Here is a 24286-nt window from a genome sequence, read left to right as displayed (position 1 = left end):
AAAACTCAAAAACAAACAAAAGCCCTCTTTAATAGTGATGTGAACCCTAATGAAAAACATTTAGGTCAGAATTGGCCACTGATGGATTTTTTTTTTTGCGGTTAGCAGGTGATGCATTGAGTCAGTCTATCATGACCCGGACCCAACAGAACCACTCCCACCTCACATCAGACCAAACCAAAATCCACATCCGTAACTGCTCTTAAAGCCCACACACTTTTTTTTCAGTTAACCGATTGCTGACTCTATAAGTGTAAACCATTTTAAACGTGTCGGCTTCAACAGCGACAGTTTTCCCCCTATAAACAAAATACATGCGCTTACCCCCGCAAGAGAAATTAAAAACTGAACATCAATTAAAAATCGTTAAAACATGGGGGGGTGGATTCATTTAAATTATGATACCCAAAAGGAACCGAATAATTTGTGGTCTTTGTTGTGCTCTGTGCGCAGTGGTAATGAGGTTTCTCAAATATAATCGCTCTTAATCTTCAGCATAATGGCAGTTCCTTCTTGCTTTTTTTTTTTTTTTTTTGGCTTGGTGAATCTGCGAGTTCCAACAGAGGCAAAGGCTGAGACGTGCACAGTTCCGAGCCATCCGGAATTACACATGACCAGCTCACTCTACACCGTTACATACGCTGTGGCAGTGTTAACAAGTGAAGGAGATATACAGTAGACCGATCGGATGTGACCACTGAGACAACTGCACTCAAAGACACAAAGGTGGAAATTTTCGCTTACAACAGAACATAAACTTGGCATCACTTTCTTTTTTTTGGCTGTTTGTGCACGTACGTACATACATTCATACATTTATTCATACTTACATGTATATAATTTTGTAATGTATTTCAAACCAAGCTTGTCAACCTCACTCGCTGTACTTCAGTAATTTAATTCATTAGATGCACTTCTATAATCACAACAAATTCCACTTATGTACAGTAGCAGATTAGCACATGTAAGTAGAAACCAACATGGCGTGACATACTCAAAAGCTTGATTAAACGACCTCAGTCCGTAAGACCAAAACACCTGTAGCTAAAAACATACATTTTTTAAAATCTGACATTCCGCGAGTGCGTTTCGTCATCATCATCGCCCCCCATTGTCCAAAGATATGTCACTAAGACAAATGTCAAGGCAATTAAAAAGTTCAACATACAAAAAATGTTTTTTTGTTTTGTTGTTTTTTTAAGAAGCAGTGATTAGTGTGTTTGGTATGCCTGTCAGGATGGTGATTTGTGTGCATGTGTGTGGAGTCTGGATGCCAGTTTCAGGTTGCCTTGTTTGTCCTCTAGTGTAGTCCCTGGTCGGCGCCTCCAGGTTAAGGCTGCTGTAGAGGCCGTCGTTCTGAGTCATGCAGGTGTGGGAGGCAGCACTCTTCCACACAGGATGTGATGTAAGAAGGCAAGGGGGTGGGGTCTGGTGACAGCAGCTTGGGTGAGCGTGTGAAAATGGGAAGGAGCCAGTCAGAAGATCACACAATGGCAGCCGCTCTTGTCCTTCTCTTTGCGAGTGGGCTCTGGTGAGGGTGGGCACTCTTGCTCCTGGAATTTCCTAGAAAAAAAACCACACACATACTTAATTACTTAAGATCATAGATCCACCGTAAATGTACATTCACTTCTCAGTCCATATACAAGAGCAGCGGTAGTTCCACCCTCCCCCCTCAACTTAACCCATACTTAGTTTTTAAATGTGACACAGAGACAAACTTAAGAGAGCTTAGATTTACCAAGCCACATATGTATGTTCAGTAGCTATTTTTTTACTAGCAGGCTAGGTTAATTTTGCTAGCTTGCTAGTATTTTTAGGATCTGAATTAAATGTTATCTAGCTAGTACCTACCCCAACCCTCAGGACAACATTATCTGGATAACTTTCTGACTTACAATATGCCTATCCAATGACAAGGGAGTGCAAGTAGCATTGTAGCCAATTCAATGTTCAGCATATAGGGGGCGACATAGCTCAGGAGGTAAGAGTGGTTGTCTGGCAGTCGGAGAGTTGCCGGTTCGATCCCCGCCCTGGGCGTGTCGAAGTGTCCCTGAGCAAGACAACTAACCCCTAACTGCTCTGGTGAATGAGTGGCATCAATTGTAAAGCGCTTTGGATAAAAGCGCTATATAAATGCAGTCCATTTACCATTTACCATATAAAAAAGAAAGTTTCTGAAGTAGAACTTTAAAGCCTGTAATACAATTTTCAAAACAGATGTCTGTTTCATTTAACTATTTATAACAGCCAACCAAACACTTTCCGGGGGTTATATTTTATAACCGACAGCTAAAGCTGGGTTCCAGGCCCAGGAAACAGCAAAAACTGTGTGTGTGTGTGTGTGTGTGTGTGTGTGTGTGTGTGTGTGTGTGTGTGTGTGTGTGTGTGTGTGTGTGTGTGTGTGTGTGTGTGTGTGTGTGTGTGTGTGTGTGTGTGTGTGTGTGTGTGTGTGTGTGTGTGTGGTGTGGTGTGGTGTGTGTGTGTGTGTGTGTGTGTGTGTGTGCGTTCCACCCACCTTATTACTCTAACCAGCTCGTGGAAGGCTTGGTCTACGTTCATCCGGATCTTTGCCGAGGCCTCCATGTACGTTACCTTCAGCTGCCTGGCCAGCTGCTGGCCCTCCTCCTGAGTCACCTGGGACACGAGCACACTCTGGGTCTGTCACCAATCCAACAGCTCACTTCTCTCACCGTAGGATATAAACGATAGCTCTCAGATGCCCACTACATGCACTATTACCAAGTTATTTCACTGACCTTACCAGGTTAACTAAAGGCAAAGGAAAGGCAGCACAATCATCCTCATTGATTTACCTAGTCATCCCACACGAAAGACTACTCTCCTGATTTACAAATATAATTCACACCACAAGGTGGCAGTATAGTCCTTTGTGACAAAGTTGCTGCAAGGACCTTTAATTTTGGCAAAACTGGATAGAATCCAGGCTTGGCTTCGGACCTTTGCTCTCCTGACTAGCCAGACAACTCATGCTAGCAGAGCTGGTATAAGATGCTGTATCGTAACTTGAGTAGGTTCTGATGTTTAGCACTTTGCATCAAAGCTGTACGGACTCATTTTGCTTTACTTCAGGAATCGATCCACAGGTCCCTAAGGCTAATTAATTTTTTTTTTACCTCCGCGATATTTAATGTAAGACACAAACCACCATTACCTACCCCTATATTTACAGATCCCGCATTTCCCCAGTGACCCTCCCTGCTCAACTTTCAGTGCTACCCAGCCAGGGCAAACCCTCTTATCCATGGTCAAGTGGAAATGATGTTAAACAATAATCATAACCACATATGGCTGCAGTGCTCTGAGAAAGGGCCCTGGTGCCTGATGGGAGATTTAATAATGTCAGCAAGCCTCCTGAGCGGGCCGTGATGTAAAGCTCACCTGTCTCTGCAGCTCCAGGTCCGCCTTGTTGCCGACGAGGATCATGGGAAACTCGTCTCGGTCTTTCACTCTGAGGATCTGCCTCTGGAACTTGTAGATCTCCTCGAAACTGAGAGGCAGAAAGGAGACACCCGCCGGCGGGGACGGTTATGACCGCACGTCTGTCCGCAAAGGAGACCCCACCTCTCCATGCGCCATGCTTCCGTTAACGCGGGCCTCTAAATCGCAAGTGCAGGATCAAGGCTTAGCAAAAAGGTTCACTAGCCACAGCTCTACGCACTGTGTGGCTTACATTGTGTTCTGCCATTGTGTAAACAACAGTACAATGCTGCGATCAGTACAGGCAGCGACTCTGTAAAAAAAAATAAAATAAAAAAAAATAAATAGAAAGTGTTTGAAAGCTTTCCCCTTTCCATTCCACCCTGGTCTGCAACAGGCCTCCCCCATGAAGTCTGTTCCTCTACGAGGCTGAGAGAGAGGCTCTTTATGGATCCTAACCGGAAGAGAGAGCGAGTCGGGGGAAACCCTACAGGGGCCCTTGCTCCCTTCCAAATATGTTGCTACGATGTTGTGAAAACATGGGGAGAATGTTAGACGTTAGCCAAACACTACTGTGAAGGACCCTGGTCAACCTGCTGTGCTACACATGCGGGTCCTGCTTTGGCCCGGCTCGTCTCCCTTCCATTTAACGGCTTTAAGAGGGAAGGCTCGGGGTGGAAGCACATAGCATTAAAGCACAAGAGCCCTTTGATGAGGTAAACAAAACATTCCAACCAACAGAGGGCTGGATTTGAAAGCAAACCGCTCTCCAACGGCTTTGCCGCCACTCAGTAAACCCTGGTCCCCACAACTCAGTCAGGGCTGAGTGGTGTAAACACAGGAAGGAAAGAGTGTTTACAGCAAACACACAGCAACCCTCAGGGACAGACTGCACTGCTGGCTCCCCTCAAACACAGCTGTAAACAGGAGAGTCGCTAAACTGGTCAGACACAGCGGACTGACAGACCCCAGGTCAGTCAACACCCTGCCCACTGAGGAAGAAGGTGGACATTTTGTCTCAAATCTGGACAGGTAGATCAACAGAAGATGAAAATGGAGAAATAAAAAAAGAGCGTTTCCATGGCGGTGGCCAGGCTGGCACTCACCTCCCTCGGTCGGTGACGGAGAAGACGAGCAGGAAGCCCTCGCCCGTTCTCATGTACTGCTCTCTCATGGCCCCAAACTCTTCCTGTCCTGCTGTGTCCAGGACTGCCAAATACAAAACAGGCCTCGCCAGTCACCAACGGATCAGGCCTGACTATGCGATGGTAGGGTGATCAACACAAGCCTCTAACTCAGGCCAAGTATTTACAAGTGTAGACATGGCAAAACCAACCAAGCAATGAACCATCCAGGTACATACGCAATAATTACATTACATTACATTACATTACATTCATTTAGCAGACGCTTTTTTCCAAAGCGACGTACAAAAAGTGCATTTTCATGATCGTAGACAACTGCTGAACACGGGTTCAGTAAGGTACAATTACTTATTTTGTAAAGCTATTTCTAGCCGAGAACAAAGAACACTATCCTGGTCTAACATCTGCAAAGCCAAACTAGGCAGAAGAATAAGCTACAGTATTAGGACGAATACAATTTACCAAGAAGTGCAGGGAAGGGGCAACATGTAATAAGTGATAGGAAAAGGGTTTTTTTTTTTTTTTTAATATATACAGCGTGGTGGTGGTTATTCTAGGTATAGTCTAATTAAAGGCCAAAACAGAGACGTGCCATTTCAGTCATTTGTCTGCTATGTTTACAGCTCTCAGATCCAATATAACACTCTGAAATTGTATAGCTATTCTCAATAGCCTATATCATCATTTGAACCGCTCTACAGCCAAATAAAATCCAATTCAGCAACAGTTAATTCACAAAGGTGCAGCAGCTTTTTAAGAGAACTAAAATACGCTCTGCTTTGTATGTTCGGTGTGAGTACACAATTGGGGCTCTTGCGGATTGATATTCTGGGAGGTGCTTGCAATGCCTTTGCGTTTCCTCATCTTGTCCGCTTGGTACTTACTATCCAGACGAGCCGCTCTCTCATCAATCACACACTGCTTCGTGTAGGAGTCCTCGATCGTGGGGTCATAGTCCGTGACAAAGTAAGACTGTGGGGGGAAAAAAGGGGGGATGGATGTTACTCCAGTGTCATTTTAAAAGTGCCTTTCAACGATCAATCTTCAGTCTAAATTACTTTTACGAAAGTAAATCAAATTAACATGAACTTTATAACAGTTTAGGTAGTGACCCCAACGACCGCACGGCAGAGAAACGTCCACAGGATGTCAACATGCGATAAAATCGATTTGTTTTGAAAGCTGGAATAAATACGGGCTAGCACAAGCCGCTGGTGGGGGCCATTCTGGTGTTTTGGTTCGGCTTGAGGAACAAGGTTAACCCCTGTGCAGGGGTTTACAGTCAAAACACAGCTTTAGTGTTAACGGCACATCCAAACAACTCCCACTCCAATAATTACACTAATCACTTCCAAAGCTCATTAATTAAGCACGAACCTAGACCACTTCAGGTCCAGAAGCAAAAATATCTTCCTACTAATCTGCCAGCTGTTTACTGATAGGGGAACTTAAGGTAATACACATTCATCTTTTTTTTAAACATTATTTCTCAGCTTCTCTTTCAGGAAAACAGGGAAATACATTTCCACCTGATGAAGCAATATTGACACCTCAAATGAGTAGGAAATTAGTTTGTTTTTCTCATATTGCAATTGTACCTTGAAGGAAAAAATTACCAAAGATTTACCGTAAATAAACTAGGATGCAAGTGATTTTCTCTGGATTCAGACAGACCGTCTGCAGTAGACAGAAACGCGGATCGGTTTCCGTTCAGTGTAACCACTAGAGAGTGAAGGACTCTCTCTCCCCACAGCCGCGCTGACGCAGGACCAGGAGTGCAGAACCGAAGTGCGCCCGGGGTTCCCCGACACGGCTCGTCCTCTCGTTCGGTATGCGCCCCGGTTATTCACCGGCAGGCCTGAGCACGCAGCTCATTCCAGAGCGTAGCACGTTAGCGCGTTAGCTGCAGGCTGCAGCCGCTCAAACGGCCCCAACCAGGGCTGCGCTCCACTGCTCAGGGCATCGGGCATTTGGCACTTCCTGTTTCTCTGTAATGTCCGCTGATCTCCACGCTCCCAGAACAGCTGTAGTCCTAGGCTACTTGCACACCTACTCTGAAACAGGCACAGCCATTAACATTTAAAATGTATGTAACTGGAGCCTGAAGTAGGTTGTAATTAGGGTTTGGATGCTTTCTCAATATGACTGGTAATTGCACCATCTGTAGCTAGAGATTTACTGCTTTTTCATACGGTTGATATTTGCTGTAACCGTTTGAATTGTTCAGTGCACGACTGTGCCATGACGCTATAAAGGACAACTTAGCAACCGAACAGGATGACCGTCAATGAATGCTTCAGTGGGCTCTTTAGACCCTTCACCTCGCATGAAGTCATGAGTCAGGGCACAGGGAGAGGAAAGGCACGGACAGCCCGCTCCCTGCCTGACCCACTCAGGACCAGAGGAAGGAAGCTCCACCCACACAAAGGGCAGGGGGCCGCTGCAAGCCCTTCTGGGTGAAGGTGATGTCACAGAAGAAATATTCCTGCCGTTCGGCCCTCTGGGACACCCTCAGAGCAGGGGGCCTGTGATTCACTGCCACGCTTGCCCTCCTTCGACTGACATTTATCTTCCTACCTAGCAATTCTGTACGCGCTCAAAGGCTTGGATCTTGCTATGACTGCACACCCTTCTCAGGAGCAGGGGGCAAAAGCTGCAGACTCAGCAAAAACGTGCACGTCTTATATAGGCCAGCGCTCAATGGGGCGCATCTACAGGTCCTTACGAATATCGCAAGCATGCATATGACAGTGTCCCTCACGCAAGGAAAAGTAGTACTGTATGCATGTGGGTGTGTAATTAACACCATGTTGCCCAGTGCACCTTCTTCACATAAATAACAGTCCCTTACCCTCAAAGCACAATAGAACCGTCATACATAGCATGAATAAAACCTGACTGCTACATCACAGTAACGGTAACGGAAATACTTCTCACGAGTGCAAAAGCATGAGACCGAAGCAATAGCAACAGGTGTTGTGGACGCGTTGTTCAGTCTGGCCCGTATCCAACCCACATCAAACACTGCCGACTCCAGCAACAGCGTTGGGACCAAGTTAAAATGCATTTTTGTGAATGAAATCCTAGGTTTATAATGCATTCAGACGAGAGTAAAAAAAATGCAAAGCTAACAGTTTTGAACACGGATGAGGACACAGTGTGCAGAACCCGCTCTGTGCGTCCTTTCCAAAGCCGAGGCGAGCTTAGCTACAGTACCCTAAGGCCGAGCGCTCAGCCCCGTCACACTGCACCAGCCAGGCCCTGCGCCAGCTACAAGACTCAAGCACTGCAGTTACTCTGCCACCCTTATCTAAACACATCTACTGCTCTCCCCAACTGCTCACAGTCATGCAAAAGCACCCCTGCCATTAGAATGACTACCTGCCTAAGACAGACACAGTAATTCTCTGTGTATACCTTGTGATCATTATCGTTTGACTGTGTTCTGTTTGGATTTTATTCTACACCCACAATTTCACCACCACCACATTGGTGGAAAAATACTCATTATATTGTCTTGGGTGGAACTTTATTGCCACTTTTTAAAATAAAGCACTAGCTATGTCACGTGGGAAAAAAGTTGTTCTTAGGAAAGAGAACAACACTGCCATTTTTGATTTTACTATTTTTTGGGGGTGGGGGTGGTGGAATTCCCCTTTAAGGAAATCCCCAAATGGTACAGAAAGCTGAAGACTGAACTTTCTGCAATCCTGACTGGGTGTGATCGCCACACGCACTCCACTGGGTGGGGGTGGGGGTGTGGGTTTTTTTTTTTTACATACAGGACAGGGGGAAAAATCACCTCCAATTTAAATCCCCCAGTGACCAGTGTGAACTTTTAATAGGAGAGAATCTCAATTCATTTTAGAGCAAAGACCTTAGCTCTGTCCTGTGTTACCGTGAGGAGTGATGCTGTGCCTGTTTGGGGGGGGTTCTGTCTCTCTGTCATAGATACAGCTTCCTCTGTGTCCATGCAGCACAGAAAGTGACAGACGAACGTACACACACACATGCATGCACACTGCACACACATACACAAGCCCAGGCCCCTCCAGATCATCCATGAAGTGAAAAGGGGCGGAACTTAATTTCCTCCCCTTTATAACCCCTCTCTTTGTTCCCCACACCCCCCCTCCACCAGGCAGCCAAAGTCCACTGACAGCATTGCACAAGTCTCTCAATGTCAAATCTGCGGAGATTAGGGGCCTTGCTGAGCCGGCAGTCACACAGACCAGTGCTTTCCTAAAGGCAAGCCCGCAGAGGTCAGTCATGCCCACTCTGATAAGCTAACGGGCAGCACACAAAGAGCGCTCAGCCAGGCACAGCTGTGGACCCAGCTCTCCTCTCCGGCCCTCAGCCCCAGCGTTTAACCTCTGAGACGCGAAGCACTGGGGCCGTGGGGGGGGGGGGGGGTTAACGCGGAGCAGGCGGGAGCGTACGGGGCGGGGGGCTCCTCCACCCCCACCCCACCCGCCCGCTTCCAGCACAGAGCGCCCGTCCGGCCGAGATTTACGCTCCGCGGCCAAGCCCCGCGCACAAAAGCTCCCCTGTTTCCTGGGGGAAACGCCCACTTTTTCTCATGACATCATGCAAAGCAGGAAGGGGCGGGGACCAGTTGCTCGGCGACTGCGTTGCAGGGTGAAGGGAAGGAGACAACAATGAGAGAGCGATGCCTTTAATGGCAGAGAGCTTCTGGTGGTGCTGTGTAACCCTGGGAAAGGTCAGGCCTTTTCCTGATGGAACAGATCCTGTCGCCTATCGGCAGCAGGGAAAAGGGAGTCCCTTCCCGCTCCGCGCCTCGGCACGGCCACCTTTTACCGCCTTCCAGCCCCCGATAAACATCAGCATTAATGGGACAGCCAGCACCTACCGGCAGATAGGGGCTGTGTGTGCGGTGCAGGTACTAACAGCCACACTGAGAGCTGGATATACAAGTTCTGGAGGGTGCGGGTACAGTTCACTGCCCTCCCAAACTGTCAGAGGGTGCTGCAGCAACGGGACCTGCATACTACTGGCATACGCAATTCAAAATTCATTTTTAAACATTTATCAAATGCACAACCGATTTATACCTATGCAGCAAAAGAAGTGCTTCTACGGTGCACGGCTTTATCCACATGCAGTAACAGATGGGAGCGGTAAAGATCAGTTCCCATAATCAGGAGCAGGACTGTGCAGCACTGCGCGTCCTCTCCACTGCGTTACTGCACAAATCAAACAGCACCTGTTGCTACTGCTCAGCAGTGTTGCTACTCCAGCAGTGCAAACCGCTCAGCTGCTCCTACGCCACAGCTACTCCTACACTCCAGACAAGAGGGTATTTAACACTGTCACAGCGAATATGGAAAATCACGTACAGCGGACAACGTGTCAGTCACAGCACACAGTGCAGAAATATTGACAGTATGGGGATTGTATTAAGAGTATTAGGACTAGACCTCTATGGATGGACAAGCCTTCAATGTAAGATGAAGAGCTGCATCGGCAGGTTCTGAACGGGGTTAAGCTCAAAGTAAAAGTAAAAGTGCGTGTGTGTGGGGGGGTGGGGGGGTGGAATATTTACACAGCGCGCCGCTGACCCCCCCAGCTTGCCTGGCTTTAAGGTCTCAGTAACCGCTGGAGGCTGGACTGTTTGAGGCCCCCTCCCTCTCCCCCCTCACTGAACCCACTCAGGTGGACCCATCAAAGTGCAACGATCAAAGACAGAAAGATTAAAGTGTCCACCCTGCTGGTGGGCATGGCCTTTACCATACCCCTGTAACTGTACGCCTGAGATACCCACTTTCCATTGTTATTACACACATTAAAACAGTGTTATGTGAGTGCTGCTGGTGGTGGGAAGGGGGGTTTAGGGCAGCGACAACTGCTGTTTTACACCTTCCAGCCGCAACCGTGTGGCGCAGACGGCCAAACTGTCCTCTTTTAGCACCATGCCATTTCACACAAATAACTTTCTCGGCGGTGTCCTCACAAGCCCTCACAAAACACAACGATAAACAAAGGAGATGAGCTTGAAATCAGGTTAACGCTTTCACAGAAAGAAAGGGAAATGGATCAGGATGACACAAACAGACATCTGGCTTCCTAAATCTGAGTGTACCCTCTAAAATAAGATATTCCTTTACAAATTACATACTCTAAAAACAAAGTACAAAAGTTAAAAGACAAAGATGAAAGAATCCAAGTTGGAGTAATTGTGAGCAAGTGAACAGTCAGAGAATGTACCACAGTATCCCGGAGGGTCTGAACTCTGCATACTCTAACAGGTCCTTCTTTCGGTTAGATCATGTTCGCCAACTGTATAAACGAAACGTGCATGCAGAGGAGGCGGCATATGGTGCTCATGTGAGCGCTTTGGCTCGTTTGAAGCCCACATGTTCAGTGTTGGCCTGTTAGGGCATCTCAGGACACCCACACACACACACACACACACACACACACACATGCGAACACTCACGCACAAATACATACACACGTGCGCACGTGCACGCACGTACACACGCACGCGCACACACATGCATCATACATCACTATATGTGATGTATTTTTGGTTTGTTTGGCCATTTACGAAATGGTTCAGCTCAGTCACAGGAAGCTGCACAAGGGGCTGCATTTGTTCTCATTTGATTCGTTCATATACTTGGCTGTCACCCCCCCCCCCCGCCGCCATTCACTCCTCTGATTTGAATTTGAGGACAACAGATGTACATATTCATTTTTACTGTGACATGAACTCACCAAGAAGCGTTCCGTTGTCTTTTTATTTAGACCCAAACAGATCATAATCATCAGATTAATCCCTACAGTAATAAGCCAGCATCTGGTGGGATGAGTTCCCTAAACGTCCGCAGAGAACCAGAGGCGTGAGGGGACCGGACAAGCAAGGCCCCCGCCACCGACACCCCCCTCCCCCCAGGCTTTGTTTTTTACGAAACAAAGATGCGCGACTCTGTCATTTTGAAACAGGCACCTGCAGCAGGATGTCAACAGGGGGGTTTTTTAAATCAAAAGGCAGCCATCGCTGTGTGCCCACAACCGTCTCCCCAGCCGAACGTGCATCAGTACGGGCCTTTGCAGAAGCACACAATCACAGGAGGAGAACCTTGAGCAACTCAGGGTGTTTACTGACTGCATGCTGAGATCAGATGTATATCTATAGCTGCAGTGCTTTTCTGCAGTGATACCACTGAATCAGTGTTACTGCTATTTGGTCATTGTTTCCTTGCAGTGCGTTAACTGCGCTGTTACTGTGCTTGTCACTCTTTGCCCGGTGCTGTAACCTTTAAATCCTGGGCACTGTGTTCTAACATTGTGGCGGGTTAGAAGCGGTCCGAACTGAAGACGTGACATCACATCACATGATAAAGCGCTGATGATAAAGCATGTTTGATTGGGCCATTGCTGCGCTGTGGATTGGCGGCATGCAATCCCATGATTCCTGTGAAGGGCAGTTTTCACAACAGAACCGTCCCTCTGAGTGACAGGTGCTGCTCAGTTAAATCTATAGGCTTCTATAGGCACACTGCTACTCTGTCCTTCAAAAGGACCCTTTATCACTCAGAAAATTGTGATTTAACCACACTGACACAGCCCATTCATTCAGAGAGTGTTTACACCAGGCCAGAAAAACAGCAGACGGCTGCCATTAGTCAGAATAAAACTCGCATGTTATGTTTACCGCAATAATGGTTTCAAATGAAAGGTCAAAGGGAAATTGTCCTGCGCTTTAGAGATTTAGCTTGCACAGACAGGCTAGTCCAAGATTCATTCGACTGAGTATTTTCTAGAAATGGGAAAACGTGTAAAAGAAATGAACAGCAGTCGAGCCAAAATGGAGATAATAAAAGCACCGTGATGCATAGCTGTAATGGCAAGTTCACACTTTTGCAAAAAAAAATAAATAAATAAAAATCCATGCTGAAGTACCGCTGAGTTGCCGGGGAAACGAGGAGAAAATCCACCTGCTGCTTAGCTTTACCTCACGACAAACAGCTTAACTGCCCAGCATTGTGTTGCAGAAAGCAGAATATAATAGATCACAGCTCTATACTCTTTGCTGCCACTGAAACCTGGCCAATATGAAGAGGGGGTTAACATGTCAATCTGCCATCAAAGCACAATCCCCATGCTGCCAATACACTGATAGGTTGCATTTCTAAGAGGTAAGGATATGCACTCCGTATCGCAAGTGTTTTTCACATGTATTTGCCTTCACGCAAATCATAAAGAACAGATGGAATACCCGCCAAAAAACAGCTTAAAAAAAACACTTGGTTCCCTTGCAATTGGCATTGAAAAAAATGCATGTCTTTACTTTGTCCTGCTCTGGATTTACAACAGCAAGACATGCCATAAACACCAGCAATCAGACCAGTGTTCAGCCCTGCACATCTGAATGAAACATGGACATTTCTCGATTCCACGCTGAAGCAGAGATGACAGTACTTAAATGTTTCCGAACATCAAGAAGAGGATTATTACATAGCTCTAGGTCTCTTTCTAGCAGCAAGCATAGACAAACAGTGGTACAAACACTCCATATTAAAACAGGAACTACATAAATAAACATGAAATGGCAGCAGAAATAAAAGCACCTACAGCCGGGCCATTCAAGGCCAAACCGCAGCTGTTTGCCAGGCACATTACCGGCATCGTTCATTAAGTAATGAGCATTTTTAGCGAATGCCCTGTTATGTCTTTGTGGAAAACTGTTATGGATATACTTCCCTGTCACTTTACATTTTATGTGTGTGGTTATGCAAGGATTGCTGCTTTTAGAAGGCTGCCAATCCAGAGTGATGAGACCAGTCTGTTGGGACAGATCTCCAACAACTTTGCACACCTAGACAATATTTCCCCATTCTCCCTTACGAAGCTGTTGAAGCTCAGCCAAGCAGTGTGGGGAGCACTGACAGACAGCAACCTTCAAGTCATGCCACAGATTTTCGACTGGATTTGGGTCATGGCTCTGCCTGGGCCCATTCAATGACATGTAGCCTTTTGTTAATTAGCCACTCCGGTGAAGGTTTGAGAACAGAGAACTTCTATCCAAATTTCAGGTTTTCCATGGGGATTTTTCTGAATTTTGCTTTGTCCATTTTCCTTTCTATCCTGACAACTGCCCCAGTTCCTGCCAAAGTGAAATACCCCCATAATCATTCAGCCCTGAGGGGGGCACCATCATCACGGCTGGTATTCACCCTTCTATTTCTATCTTGACCGTACCCCACCAACATAGGCCCATTTTGAAATCTTTTCATACCCATCTCTGACCTGTGACTTTACGAAACATTATTCTGGAGTTCATTTGAAGAAATCATGGTGGACTCTTTGCTTTGAAACGCACTACCCAGCAGAGGAAACCTACAGGAACAGATTTTATTCTGAAACAATCCACGTCACTAGTACAGTTTAACAGAAGTTGAGGCCAGTTTACAGGGTGTGTGATTCTGCAGCTGTGATCCCAGGATTAGAGGGATGGGGTACAGAGCAGTGTACAGGGGTGGTGTCTGTGGCTATTCAGCAGTACGGTGTTTTGGGGGAGCAGAAGGACTGAGAAAGGCAATTGGGAACTCGGGAGGGGACCATCTGAAGACACCTGCCTGAACTTCTCATGTTCTAAATCAGAGGCAGAAATACAAAGAGCGTCTCCCAAGGTCCCTGGAGCACCTTTTGACTGGACATAGAGTGGCGAGCGAAGTAAACTGGGAAAGTAGGCTCATCTCCACACAGAAACCCACCTCACCTGCAGGAGAACTACAGCCTACATTCATTTAGCTTCCTAACACATTTTTTAGTTCTGAGTGGGTGTTACAAACACCAAATCTTTTCTTCCAAAGACCAAAGACTGAGGAGAGGCGGCGTGCGAGAGCTAGCAGCGGCAGGCGACGTTTGTTCCCGCAGCCGCTCTGGCGTAAACAGGATGCCTCAGGCGGAGGCTGGGGCCTCTGAAAGCCGCAGGAGTGAGAACGCTGAGAGGGTGCGAGGCCACGCACTGCAGGAGTGAAACAAACACTTTCTCACACCAGCACCTTCTCACTTCTCTGGCGCCAGTACATGGGCGGCTTGTTCGTTTTGCTGATGAACGCAAGCTGTAGGCTAACACGCCAAACGTGGACTCTCAAGTGGAACACTTCATTATAGAGATGGTTCAACCCCAAATTTAAAACTTTCAAAATTGCCTTCTTACCAAAAAGCTTTTAATGTCTTTTTTTAATGCAATGTCCTTTTCTAGTTTCTAATGAAAATGAGTTGATTTAAAATGTGTTGCTTTAAAGGCTCTTGTGTGTAGGCTTGTATTGAGTCTGGACCATGTCAGTGCTGCCTGTGGTTGAGAGTTCCACAGGATGACGTAATTGGCCGTAGTAGCACCCAGGGAAGGGGGGGGGGGGTCCACTGTTCACTGGTTTCATCCAGACCCCCATTTCTCCTGCTGATTGAGAACCAACTGCCTGTCTTCCAGGGGAGATCAGTTAGTGGTGCCAATTCCTATTGGTTCACCATTAAAACAATAACACTTCATAATTATACATGGTCCATATGAACAGTATATTATCGGAATTTCAAAAAGGATAAAAAAACAAAGATAAAGAGATTTCGGGTTGTTGGTCTTGTTGGTTCTATACTTGGTGCTCGTTTCTTGGTGATGCAATAGAGCATAGGTCTGGTGCTGCTGTGTGGAAATGCATTCTACACATCTCTACACTAAAAAGTTTGCAATTCTACATTCTCACTAAATGTCCAGGAGGGATATAATAGCCTACATTCAATCTGATTTAGATTTACGCACACATCACACCACATATGTTTTCTGTCACATAGCATTTATACAGGCATAATGCTAGATGATAATTTCTTGTTTCAGTAATTGGTGATCTGAAATCAGTAATTCAATAAAACAAACAGAAAGTTAGCTTTTTTAATTGTTTTTCGGTTAACATATAGCCTAAAAATACTGCATCCCTATTTAGTAATACCGCATTATTGTTTTCATGGATACAGTCAATTTCTGTATCTGTAATGGTATTTGTTTTTACTGCAAGTGTAATGTTGCAAGTTGCTCTGGATAAGTCATCTACTATATAAAGAATGTAAACATAACTGAATGCCATAGTTTTTTCTTGTATTATAAAACTCTCAGTAGTCTCAGAGGTTGTTAAAATGTTGTAAATGCCTTCCCCAAGACCACTGCCTGTGACAAATTCTTTTACAACCGACAGAGACACTATTGTGGCCAAATTGTATAGTGCTATCTGTTGACACAAAAATCCTAGTGCCCTGCGGACAATAACATTGTCTCCGTTGTGGCTTGAAGTGGACTTCAAAACACTCCAAACACAAAGCACCTCTGGCCAATCCACCGAGGCCTCTTCTCCTGTTCTTAACTCATCAATAATAGGCCTATCTGGTTGTGTTAATACGGAACTCATCAACACCGATGTCAAGTAACTTGAAAATTAAGTCTTATCATCCATCTCTTCACTGGAGGCAGAGTTTGTTTAACAGTGAAATTTCCATCAGTCCAGATACGAATATTCCTGAATACTGTACGAATGATATCACTGCTGTACGTCTGTGGAAAAAGTTTGTATGGAAAATTACACAGTCCAAGGACAGATTAATGACAAAGGAAACAATTGTCAGTGCTGTCAATAAAGAGCAGTTGTGGATCCAAAGGGAGTTGACAGGGTTCGCGTGAACCCCGACAATCTCCAGTAACCCCCCCCCCCCCCCCCTTCCAATGGATAGACTGAGTGGGGAACAAGAGCTGAACACAAACAGATTTAAAAGCAAAAGTATGCTAAATATTTCTGACAAAATGGAATTTGTCCATATCCCACCCATGAAGAGATACAAATTTAGAGGGGAAAAAATCATGAAACAGTTAGCCTAGTTTCCAACCAGCAATTTTAAATGAATTTGCAGCTAACAATAAATATCCATAACAATGCAAAAACTGCTTATTAGTGATAAGACTGAGTAATATTCTCCAATTTTAATCAGAGATGTTTTAATTACTTGAGAAAAAAGCTGATGAGAACAAGCCAAACACTGCAAACGCACACAAAAAACATGATAATGTTCACCTCCCGCAACACGCACGCCGCCTGTAACACATAAGGCACATATATTCAGCACTTTCACAAAAACAAGGAACTAACAACAAAAAGGACTCGCCCACATACACTTTTTATATACATATATATTGCTGAAATGTAGAGCAGTTAATTTAGTCCAGAGGGGAAAAACATCATGGGTCCAGCGGTGAGCTCTACTGGACTGAGCTTCCATACACAACACGTCACTGCTCATATATAAAGGGGCAGGTCCATGAATAAAAGCGTCATGTTTATGAAATCACTTTCCTCAGAAAGACAAACCAAGGACTGAAATGAAGCCGTTTGCCTTATGAATCCATGGTGCACAGTGTATTGCACCAGCGAGCAAGATGAACGTCCCACAGCCACCTCAAAATAAGGCCGTACAACACACTGACAGTGGGAGGTTCAAAGGTCTGAAATCCAGCCCGTTCATCAGTGAGCACAAGACCCCCTTTAGGAAACTTCACCACTGCTGCCCCCCCCCCCCAAAGAAATGCATGCAGGAACAACCCACACCTCCCCAGCACCTTGCCCACGCATGCCCAGGACGGACCTCCCTCGCGCTGGATCTATATTTATTCAATTACCGCGCGGCGCAGCGTGCCACATATATGAGCTCATGACTCGATAATCAGAACCATCTCCCGCAGCGCGCGGGAGGGCCCCGCTCGCCCCCAAGGAGCCCGCTTCGTGAGGCTGAAGGACCGCGGTTTCTCAGCGCACCTTCAGGATACGCATTCATCCGTCTTTCTATCCAGGACCAGGACAACTGATCACGACCGACCGCGGGCAAACGGCGAATCGTTAACGGGCTTCTCTGCCCCTCCGCCCTCGCCTTCTCGCCGAGGCCCTCGGACCGCTCTTCCGGCTCAGGGGACGCGGACCTCCTGTGCTCTGGAGGCACGACAGACGCCGCCTCCTCCACAGCACCGCCGCACAGGCACAGAGTCAGCGGCACCTGACCCAGGAAACCGCACTCTACCACCTCCATTCTGCTGGCTTACATCAGGGGCCGTCAAACCTCCCAGCCCCCCGTGACCCCCCGTGACCCCCCGTGCAGGAGCGGAGCTGCTTCCTGCGGCTCGCTCTCCTGTCAGAGTGAAGCCGCATTCAGACAGGAAGTCAGGGTATGCCAGTGAACGTGGTGGCGTAGAGCAGTGGTGTTCAGGCTGATTAACGCAGGTGACTGTGGAAGTGGAACAGCGTTTGTTGTCACGCAGACCCAGCTCAGCCACACTCCCTTGTCCCGGCGCCGGAGAGCCCCCAGCAACACGCGAGCAGTGCGCCAGGCCCACGGTGACCTCCCGAGGAGCTGGCAGATGATTCAAAGCTCTCTCTCCAGGCAGTCATGCCCCGCTGAGTCACCCGCCTGACGCACGGCTGCCCTCGCGCACCGCGCCGACCCTCCCGCCCGTGACCTCCAGGACTGTTTTTAGAGCGCAGTCACCAGCCTGGCACGGGGGGACGACTCGGGAAGCCCCTCCGTGGCCCACGGCCCGTGTCACTGCCGCAGGGGTCACCGGCTCCAGTGGGTTCAACAACTCTGCACTTCCTCTCCAAACTCACATCTTTATTCCAGACATTCCCAATGAAAAGCAGCACCAACAGGAGATAACAGAAAGAAACGGCAACTAGTTTTGATTGTTCGTTTTAAAAAATAAAAAAAATTTTTTAAAGAGTGCTCCCTACAACTGTGGTTCTGTCATATGGAAATCTCACACCATCTCCCCTGACAAAAGTAAGATAGCAAAGAAATAAATATGACGGTGAATTCCAGGCCCACTGAGTCAAGCTGCAGCTCTTTTTTTCACACGTGGAGGAGGCCCTCAGAGAATGAGCAGGACTGCAGAAGGACTTCCTGTTCCAGAGCGCAGATTCCGGCTGTCCCATGGCCATTACCCTGTCATGACTCAGACGGAACCTTCCCCAATTCGTTTGGGGGAAAGAAAACATAGACCCACACAGACCCGAGTGGGAAAAACTCAACAGCCAGCTGTGAAGGTCCGTGTTATTTTTTTCGTCATGGAAACAGAGCGAGTGGGCCAAAGGCACAACTCCTTGCACAACAGCCTTGCCATAAAAACCACCATTCAGTTCTTAAAGCCGATCAGCTTTAAATGCCCGCAGTAAAAATCCAGTACAATAGTAACTACCATTTTGCACAACAATGCGAGCAACTTTCAGAGTAATTAAGTCAGTGGGCCAATGGGATTTAAGGGACGGTGTTGAGACACATTGTCCCCTTTCAAATTTTTCCGCTACAAAATACCACACCCAAACCAAAGCTCTCCAGCAATTTGGCAGCGTGCTCCACAGGCCGCAATCGGCAAGTGCTGCAAAAGGAAATTAAATCAAGCTGGGAGACCGCACGGCAACAAGGAAGTTGAATGGTGGCAACGGTCGGAGGGGAAAACACCACAGATCGCAGTGGAATGCATTTTTTAAAGCCTTTTGAAAATCACCCGTCGCAGCAATCCACAGAGACCCACAATTAGAGCTCACGCACAGTAACCAATAACAAAGCCAGGCCCGGCCCATTTATTCGCCTTTCACGTCTGATCTTCCCACTGCAGTTATGAATTTTGTGAGAAAACACGACACTTAACAGCACTGTGGGAGGCTAGATTTACTCTCCCAGTTCTTTAATTCATTTTCTCTGTCCCCCCTTGAACTAGCCTAGAGTGAATTCTTCACATTTATGCTGTTATATAGCTACCCTCTTTCTCTCCCAGTGTGTGATCTTTGGCCAGAGGGTGATCCTGCACATGATATCTCTAGCCATGGGGTAATCTGTGGTCACGGCAGGGGTGTCATACTTAAGTCCAGAAGGGCCACTGTGTCTGCAGGTTTTTTGTGGTTTCCTTTCAATAAGCTTCCAATTAAGGCCTCGAAAACAAGGCGTGTGGAATTCTTTAGCCAGTCAAGACGCTTGTGAATCACTGGTGCTGAAACGCACAGAAACCCAGCAGACACTGTGGCCCTTCAGGACTGGATTCTGACACCTGTAGGCTACGAAATGTGGCAGCTGTGTCCCCTGTCACAGACGGAGTGGTTTAGATTCCAGCCCAGACTCAGTGGGCTGAATGGGAAAAAAGGGAACTAGCAGGTGGGGAGATGAGCGTGGGATGTTTGGCACCACTCTCACAACGCTTTCGCAACACCCATGACTGCTGTTCAAGGCACATTAACAGTAAGCACAAAGCCATGAAAGATCTAAATAATTCCAGACAAGTTGTGAGAGCATTATTGTGCTTACGGTTTACACACAGTTGCATGCTGTAGTGCTGAGAAAGGGAGATCAATCCTCGTTAAGACGGAGAGATTACACCCGTCAGATCTTCCCTTACAGACGATCCTGAAATTTCCTTTTCAGTCACTCAAAGATCAGGTCTCCCACTCAAAAAAAGATGTATATTTTCTGTAACATTTGAAGGTTCATTTTTAAAAATGCAATATTCAGGGCTATATTGTGCTACAGAGCTACTTTTACAAAGTGGATGCACATTTTGAGACATATTTCTCTAAGAACAATGTACAGTAACCACTGATTTTTTGATACAGAACACCGAGTACTTCCAGCACAGTGAAATTGCACGACTTGATACGAACCGACATCAAGCTACTCAGCTGACCATTAAGTTACACGCATTTTGCTTTTGCAAGTTTCACTGACTTTTCAAGGTCATTGGGCTATGTCACCACTTTCCATGTGACTTCTCTGTGATTTTTTTGGGGGATGCAGATATCTCCAAGGATTTTTCAAGTACAGAGAGAATCCTGGAGGATGAAAAGAATGTTGTCCGGTCACGGGTTTTCCAGAGCAGGAGTATTCAAAGTTGCAGTGTTCTACCATATTTCCAAGGCACCTTCCCTCATCAGCAACCGGTCTGCATCAACATATAGGCTAAGCAGACCATGAACCATGTGGACAATCCTCAGCATGTCCCATATATATTAAGTATTATAAACTAGGCCTATTTCCTGTATTCTTGTGGTCCATCTGAGGCTTGCACTCATACCATAAGGGAGACTGACACATGATGACTATGGCTTGATCAGCACTAAAAACACATGTCACAGTTTTTCTTAAAAATAGCCTACATAAGAAATGACAGTTTCTGTCTTACTTGCTCTCAGCCTATTTATTACTAAACCATTTAAAAGATGCAAATGCTTCACACTGTACATTGCAAAAACAGCAGTTCATGTTGGTAGTAAGTTAAGTATGAAAACTGCCAGCAAAAAAGAAAGCAGACACCCATTTCGATCAGTTTCTGTAGCAACACTCTTTAACATGATGTAGCCTATTCTGTGTGCCAAAGATGTAGTCTTACTGTGAAAAATTCAGCACAGCACCATGGCACTGTTCTTTGTTCACTGCCTTTCAAGGGCTACATAACATCATCCTACAGCACACCGAGAGAGTGAATATCTTTGCATGGCGTGGCACAATCTTTAATCATTCAAAACACGGATGCTTTGATTTCTAAGTATTCAAAGTTCATTTCTAAGTTTCTAAATATTAGCCAAATAATTTCTGGTAAGCATTCCTGACAAGACTGGCATAATTACCGCAGCTCTTTCATAGCTGTACAACAGCACAGTGGGCAAGACAAAGAATAGATAGATAAATAAATAAATAAAAATCAACCACTAAGCACTCTTTATCTCTACATCACACAAATAGCAACATTTCAGTGGGGCTGTTAAGATCAGCTGCAACTCTGCAAAGCAGCTAAAATCTGGGGGAGGGGGTGTACATTTAATGAGCTTTAACAAAAACCCATTACACAAAAGATCTTCAGCAAAATCACAAAAAGATTTTACATCTAGAAACAATCCACCTTTTCTCAGCCTTACTTGCAAACTGAGCCCATGCCCACAGCCTAATGTCGCATCCCTTGAGGAAAACTATACTCAACCATAGGACTTTAGGCCTCAAAGATCAAACAGGGTCTAAGTGAAGATGGTAAAGCTTTAGGGCCTTGTGAAAAAGACTTTGTGAAAAGGTGGAAATGGAAAAGAAACTGCATACAGCTTCATGCTAATAAACAAACGAACAGGCAAGATTTCACTTTCTTCCAATTAAGTTCACAGTTCAGTTTCAATTAAAATCGATGATGGAGTTTTATATGGATATTCTAACATGGAACAGTTTGGTCATTTCGTCATTTCCTCATAAAATACTGAGTAGGTACACTTATTTTACTGATATAATTCTGAAAGGGGGGGTGGCATCTTAAAAACTGCTTCCTAGGAAGGCTGAGAATGTGAAGACGAGTGGCTATCTGCTGGAATGCCTTATATCTGCTACAAGGCACTTAAACAGCAACTGGGAAATGCCTGTTTCCACAACAGCTGTTACTGTTCACTACAGCTGCTATGAAGATTGTTCTACAACTGCTTTATTCAAAGATCATGAGTTATTTATGCAATTATTCATGTGATAGTATCCTTCTTACATTTTGTGTGGTAGGCTAATCAATGGACCGGTATTTAAATATAGGCCCACATATTACAATTTCAAATTAATGAAAGATTACACTTACTAAATTCAATAGTTTCATCGCTTTTCTACTTTATTCCAGGCATGTAGACCCTGTGCGTTGTATTACATTATTCATTAAAACGCACATTTGCCTCCATATATTCTGGCATATCAATGTGGCACTGCGGTTTAAAATTATTACACGTTACAAGCTTTAACCTCTTGGCGCTAGTATTCTTGATAATAATTGCATTTTTCACAACAGCGTGAGTTGCGTTAATTTGCGATTTAACCGTAAAAAAGAGCAATAAATAAATAAATAAATAAATAACCATAGGCATTTACGCATAATTGTTAAGGAACAGTTAAATAAACAAACAAATTCCTGCTAAAAGTCCCCATTTATGGATAAGATCACAACTGTTACAGAACCACGCATCGTTACAATATGTAGGCTAACTATGAATAACAGCCTATTTACGTTAGCCCAACATACTAATGCGTGGTATTTAAATATGATTTTCCTCGTTCAGAAAAAATTCTATTCGATCACATTGTCGATCACTACTGGCTAATAATGGTCGATAACACTCCTAACATGTAGGCTTCGCGTTGTTTCGTTTTTAGTAGCAGCTGTAAAAAAATAATGTTTTTGTTTTTTTTTGCAAATGTTAAGATTAGCCTACAGAACGAAAACGATAAACTAATTTCCCACAAGGATAAATTACTTTTTCTGGTGGAGTTTCATGGTTAAACGTAATGTTAGGTCTTGTAAGCGCCCTAGGCTATATAATGCAAGTTTCAAATGCGGATGCTCAACAAAGTTGCCAGATTACAGCTTTAAAACGTCATGTGTAGCCTACTTCTGCCGTGATTTTTTTAGAAGTACACCGAAAAATAAAGCGACCGAAAACACGTCATAGCATAATATTAAATAAAGGGCAAGCATACGTCAAACAAAAGGACTAATCCTGCGTTTGTGGAATTAGGATATACAAAGTTTTGCGTCCGTTATGTCAGAAAACCAGAAAACATTCCAGAAAACATATTCTACCATTCCCCAGGTCCGTAATCATTCATAATTGTGTATTTATGGTAACCGTATTTTTCACAGTGCATAGCTCGCTATTCCGTGATCAAAAAAACTTTTTTCATCGTAGCCAATTTTGGAGTTTCTTCAAACAAATATTTAAGAAATTGGCTAGCTAACTGCAATACAGGCCCAAACCAGCTAACTGAAACCCCTTATTTTCCGCGTGTGGGGTCCCTTTCTGAACGAGAACCACCCATATTCGTATTCACGCTTATTCGGCGCGATGGCAGCAAAAGGCTGCGAGTGTTTACTGACCTGGATGAATTGGATAGTCAATGCTGACTTCCCGACACCACCGCCTCCAACGACAACCAGCCGATACTTCTCCTGCACAGACCCATCCTTCCACCCAGCCATCGGGGAACCGCTGCCGCGCTCGCCGCTGTCTAGCACCAGTGAGAGGACTCTCACTTCTCAATGACAGGCCTTCTGTTGAGAGAACGCAAAGGACACAAAATACGCGCAACTACAAAATGTAATCCGTTATTGAAATGGGGTAAAAGGGAATGTCTTCCTTCCTTTCTTTCTTTAAAAAAAGTGCTGCAATACGTCTGACTTAGTCCATACGCCCTCCTCTGAAATCGCTATAGCCTAACTGCAGCGCAGAAGACGTGAAACGGATCGGAGGAATCGCTTACTACAAATGGCCGTCGCTAGAGGCTCTTTCTCCCGTTCCACACCGCTCTATGAATATACATGAGCAACATGTAAATATTAGGGAATAAAGTTAACTTCGCTTTATAAGGCGCGAGAACTGCCTTGAATGAGCATCGCCTACTTAATATCTATGTTTACACAAATTCGATACCGATTGAGTAGACTGCCATATCTTACATAAATACTTCAGCCTATTTCATTTTGCTACATGTGGCAAACGTCACTGTACAAGTGTTTGAGTGATCTTATCATTGAAACTTCAGCTTTGAAGAGTCGTAATGTGCCAAGGTGTAGCCCGGGTAAATAATGACGGCTTTTAATTATATAACGCCTTTAATCTCATCGGCGTATCTCGAAGTGC

The 24286-nt window shown here is 45.5% G+C and overlaps 1 protein-coding gene across 1 annotated transcript; it reads right to left on the bottom strand.

Moving 5' to 3' along the window:
* Positions 1-5: 5 nt before the first annotated feature.
* On the bottom strand, positions 6-23924 carry LOC135255612 (ras-related protein R-Ras2). Its single transcript, XM_064337031.1, has 6 exons — positions 23524-23924; positions 5471-5558; positions 4548-4650; positions 3403-3511; positions 2519-2637; positions 6-1563 (listed from the first exon to the last, which is right to left on the bottom strand). Exons 1-6 carry the CDS (start codon positions 23623-23625, stop codon positions 1476-1478), a joined length of 609 nt encoding a protein of 202 aa, XP_064193101.1. The 5' UTR covers positions 23626-23924; the 3' UTR covers positions 6-1475.
* Between the last annotated feature and the right edge of the window lie 362 nt (positions 23925-24286).

The sequence above is a fragment of the Anguilla rostrata genome, chromosome 5 (assembly GCF_018555375.3).
Source record: "Anguilla rostrata isolate EN2019 chromosome 5, ASM1855537v3, whole genome shotgun sequence".
Lineage (NCBI taxonomy): Eukaryota > Metazoa > Chordata > Actinopteri > Anguilliformes > Anguillidae > Anguilla > Anguilla rostrata.
Note: the sequence above shows the minus strand (reverse complement) of the source record. Positions and strands in the feature narration are given on the sequence as shown.

Excerpts from the sequence above, each read along its gene's own strand:
- LOC135255612 (XM_064337031.1), bottom strand. The coding sequence starts at position 23,625 with ATGGCTGGGTGGAAGGATGGGTCTGTGCAGGAGAAGTATCGGCTGGTT. Across the intron at positions 3,512-4,547 it reads TCCGTCACCGACCGAGGGAG|TTTCGAGGAGATCTACAAGT; the intron begins GTGAGTGCCAGC and ends TCTGCCTCTCAG. Across the intron at positions 2,638-3,402 it reads ACCTGGAGCTGCAGAGACAG|GTGACTCAGGAGGAGGGCCA; the intron begins GTGAGCTTTACA and ends CTCGTGTCCCAG.